The sequence below is a fragment of the Bufo bufo genome, chromosome 7 (genome assembly GCF_905171765.1).
Source record: "Bufo bufo chromosome 7, aBufBuf1.1, whole genome shotgun sequence".
Classification (NCBI taxonomy): Eukaryota; Metazoa; Chordata; class Amphibia; order Anura; family Bufonidae; genus Bufo; species Bufo bufo.
The window spans coordinates 64,866,997-64,870,620 of NC_053395.1; the positions used below are offsets into that span (position 1 = coordinate 64,866,997).

At 42.9% G+C, this 3,624-nt stretch overlaps 1 protein-coding gene across 1 annotated transcript; it reads left to right on the plus strand.

The window, feature by feature from the left end:
• The first annotated feature begins 222 nt into the window (after positions 1–222).
• LOC121008757 lies at positions 223–1,173 on the plus strand. Its single transcript, XM_040441453.1, has 2 exons — positions 223–362; positions 454–1,173. The coding sequence occupies exons 1-2, from the start codon at positions 285–287 to the stop codon at positions 1,171–1,173; spliced, it is 798 nt and encodes a 265-aa protein (XP_040297387.1). The 5' UTR covers positions 223–284.
• Positions 1,174–3,624: the final 2,451 nt, after the last annotated feature.

Consider the following 3,624-nt stretch of genomic DNA (forward strand, 5'->3'; position numbering starts at 1 on the left):
ATTCCGCTAGCCTTACAGCGGCGGGGGGAGGTCCTTTTTCTTTCTAGGCATGCTCTGTGTGTAGACCGGAAGTTGCGGGTTGTGACTTCTGGTATTTGGAATGCATGTTGATTCCGGGTAGCGTTCCGGAAGCAAGATTGTGCATCCTCCCCATGAAGGCCGCATCTGATATGCCGGCAGGGACTTGACCTGGGTTGTTTGGACTTCATACAGGTAGTTCAACCTCCTTCTCAGCATGCGGTCAGAAGGATCCCCAGCCAGCCTGTTAGTATCCCTAGGTGCATATGGACGCTCTATCCGGAGACATGGAAGAAGAGAGCGGTCAGCGCGCTGATGTACAGGATGGTCATGATGGCAGACCGGTATTCCTGGTGGGCTAAGGGGGTCAATACCCACATTTTGGATTCCTCCCTTTTATGCCTAATTTTTTTTTTATTCTCTGATTTGTTTTAGAATACTAAAGAGGCCCCCAGGAAAGCCACTGCTAAAATTAAAGGAAGAGAGTGTGCCGTCTGCAAGAAAAAACTCGCCTCTTCCTGGTCTAAAATGTTATGTCAGCATTGTGCTAATAAAGTGGTAGAGGAGGAATCCCCATCATTACTTCAGAACATCAAAGAGATTGTCAAATCTGAGGTCTCTGATTCTATCAAAATGTTTAAGAAGTGCCTACCTCCCTCAACCGCAGGCAAGCAAGGTGATTCTAATATCATATCTGATAGTGAATCTTCCGAGGAGAGTGAGCAAGGAGAGATCCTAGATAGTTCAAGCTCCTCCTTGGATGAAGTTTCCTCGGGTAGACCTTTATTCCCCCATGAGGATACAGATTCCTTACTCAAGGCTATTAGAACCACGATAAAGGTGGATGAATCCAAAGAACAAAAGTCCATTCAAGATATAATGTTTGGGGATCTGGGTCACAAAAGATCTAGAGCCTTTCCGTTAAACGAACATTTAAAACATTTAATTCAGAAAGAATGGAAAAAAATGGATAAAAAGTTTTTTATTCCCAGAAGTGTAAAAAGAAAGTATCCCTTTGATGAAGGCGAGTCATCCTGTTGGGACAGGCCTCCTAAACTAGATGCCCCTATTGCGAAAATCTCAAAAAAATCTGCCTTGCCTTTTGAGGATCTTGGCGCCCTAAAAGACCCGATGGATAGAAGGGCTGTACCTTAATAAAGCCTAATATAGCCACTACCTCCACTGCCAGATCTTTGAAATTGTGGCTTCAGGATTTAGAATCCCACATCCAGAATAAGACCTCAAGGGACTAGCTTCTAAGTTTTTTCCCCACTATACTTAAGGCGGTCGACTTTATTTCAGATGCATCAGCTGATGCATTAAGATTAAATGCCAGATCCGCCGCTTTTTTCAATTCAGCTAGAAGAGCGATTTGGCTGAAGAGATGGTCTGGGGACACAAGTTCGAAAAACAAACTGTGTTCTATCCCATGTCAGGGTGAATTTCTGTTTGATTCAGTTCTGGATGACCTCTTGGAAAAAGCCTCTGATAATAGGAAGGGGTTTCCCGTGTCTAATCCCCCTAGGAAGCAGCAGTTTTTTTTGAAAAATAAGAGAAGTTTCGATAAAGCAAATAAAAAGCAAAACAGGTGGAGAGATAACAAGGGTAGAAGGGATAGAGGTTTCCTCTTTAATTCCCAGTCTTCTTCAGGCCCCAAGTCTAGCCAACAATGACGGTTACTGTCCTGTGGGGGGAAGACTATCTGCAAGCCCCTGGATAAATGGTATCGTGAAAGACGGTTTCAGTCTAGAGTTTATCTCTCCCCCTCCGGAGAGATTCAGCAAAAAATCTATCTCTAAAAGAGGAAGTGTTTTCTCTTTTAAAGAAAAATGTCCTAGTTCCTGTCCAAGACTCAGAAAAAGGAAGGGAGTTTTATTCTTCCCTTTTCTTGTAACCAAGCCGGACGGTTCCTTCAGAATGATCATAAATCTGAAAGACTTAAATCAATACCTCATCTACAAAAAATTCGGAATGGAGTCTGTGCAGTCGGCAATAAAGCATCTTTTCAAGGACTGTGTGATGGCCACCTTAGACATAAAGGACGCTTACTATCATGTCCCTATTCATGCCGATTTTCAGAAATACCTCAGAGTAGCTGTGTCTTTGGAAGGTCAGGTACATCATCTACAGTACAGAGCTCTTCCTTTTGGAATTTCACAGGCTCCAAGACTTTTTACAAAGTTAATGGCAGAGGTCATGGCCCACTTAAGGGAAAAAGACACTCTCGTTATACCTTACCTAGACGACCTCCTGATAGTAGCAGAGTCTGTGGAACTTCTATCCTCTCAGCTGCTGGAAGTGGTAAACATTTTAATAAATCTTGGATGGCAGATAAACTGGGAAAAATCCAACCTAAACCCTTCCCAAAAATGTGTCTTTCTAGGTTTTATCCTAGATTCAGTAAATCTACGGTGCATCCTCCCTCAGCACAAAGTAGACAAATTAAGAGAAGACGTGCGAGTCTTGGTGGCTTAAAAAAATCTAACTATCAGACAAGGGATAGCAGTTCTTGGCAGAATGACCTCCACAATTCCGGCAGTAGGTTGATCCCTGTTTCGCTCCAGGATGCTGCAGTGGCAGATCCGGCAGATCCTAAGAGAATGTCAGTTTCATTTTCATGGGCTGAAAGGGCTAATGCATCTTTAGAGCAGATCTGTAGGGCTGCCACATGGAAGTCTCCAAGTACCTTTTTTCATCACTACAAGTTAGATTTAGACTCTAATGATCATCTTTCCTTCGGTAGAAAAGTATTGCAGGCGGTAGTCCCCCCCTAAGCTAGTTTTATTCTAGTCGTCTCTCAAGGGTGCTGTCATGGGCGTAGGGGAAATTCAGGATTACTTACCGGTAGGGTTGGGCGAACCCGAACTGTAAAGTTCGGGTTCGTACCGAACTTTAGGATTTTTTGACCCCGGAACCAAACTCGAATTTTTCAGTAAAAGTTCGGGTTCGGTGTTTGGCGAGTTAATGGTGCTTTTTGAAAAGCTGCAAAGCAGCCAATCAACAAGCGTTTAACTTGTGTGCCCTTAGAAGCCATAACAGCCATGCCTACAAATGGCATGGCTGTGATTGGCCAGTGCAGCATGTGACCCAGCCTCTATACAGTATAAGCTGAAGTCATGTAGCTCTGCTCTGATTAGTGTAGGGATAGGATGCTGCTAATGTGAGGGAGAGAATAGGAAAAAATCTTTAATCAGAAGTGCTTGTTAACACAGCATAGATTTTGTTTTGTGGGTGCAGTGCACAATCTTTTTACCCTGCCCTGAGCCCAGTGACACAGAAAAATAACTTTTATCCATTTTATGCAAGTTCAGTTCACCAGCACAGCATATGTGCATTTGTGACAGTCAAATCTTGAAATACTGCAATTATATTCTGGGTTTGAAAAAATCACCCATTTTTTGCAAGACCCTACATCTGGGGCCTTTGCAGCATTTGTCAGTGTTAAATACAAGTTTGAAATACTGCAATAATTTTCTGGGTTTAAAAAAGCACCCATTTTTGGCAATACCCTACATCTGGGGCCTATGCTACATTTGTTAGTGTGAAATACAAGCTTGAAATACCGCAATAATATTCAGGCTTTAAAAAAACCACTCATTTTTGGCA

Bases quoted from the DNA above. Each gene is read 5' to 3' on its own strand.
- LOC121008757 (XM_040441453.1), top strand. From the start codon at position 285: ATGGACGCTCTATCCGGAGACATGGAAGAAGAGAGCGGTCAGCGCGCT. The intron at 363-453 runs GTATTCCTGGTG...GATTTGTTTTAG, and splicing joins ATGGTCATGATGGCAGACCG to AATACTAAAGAGGCCCCCAG.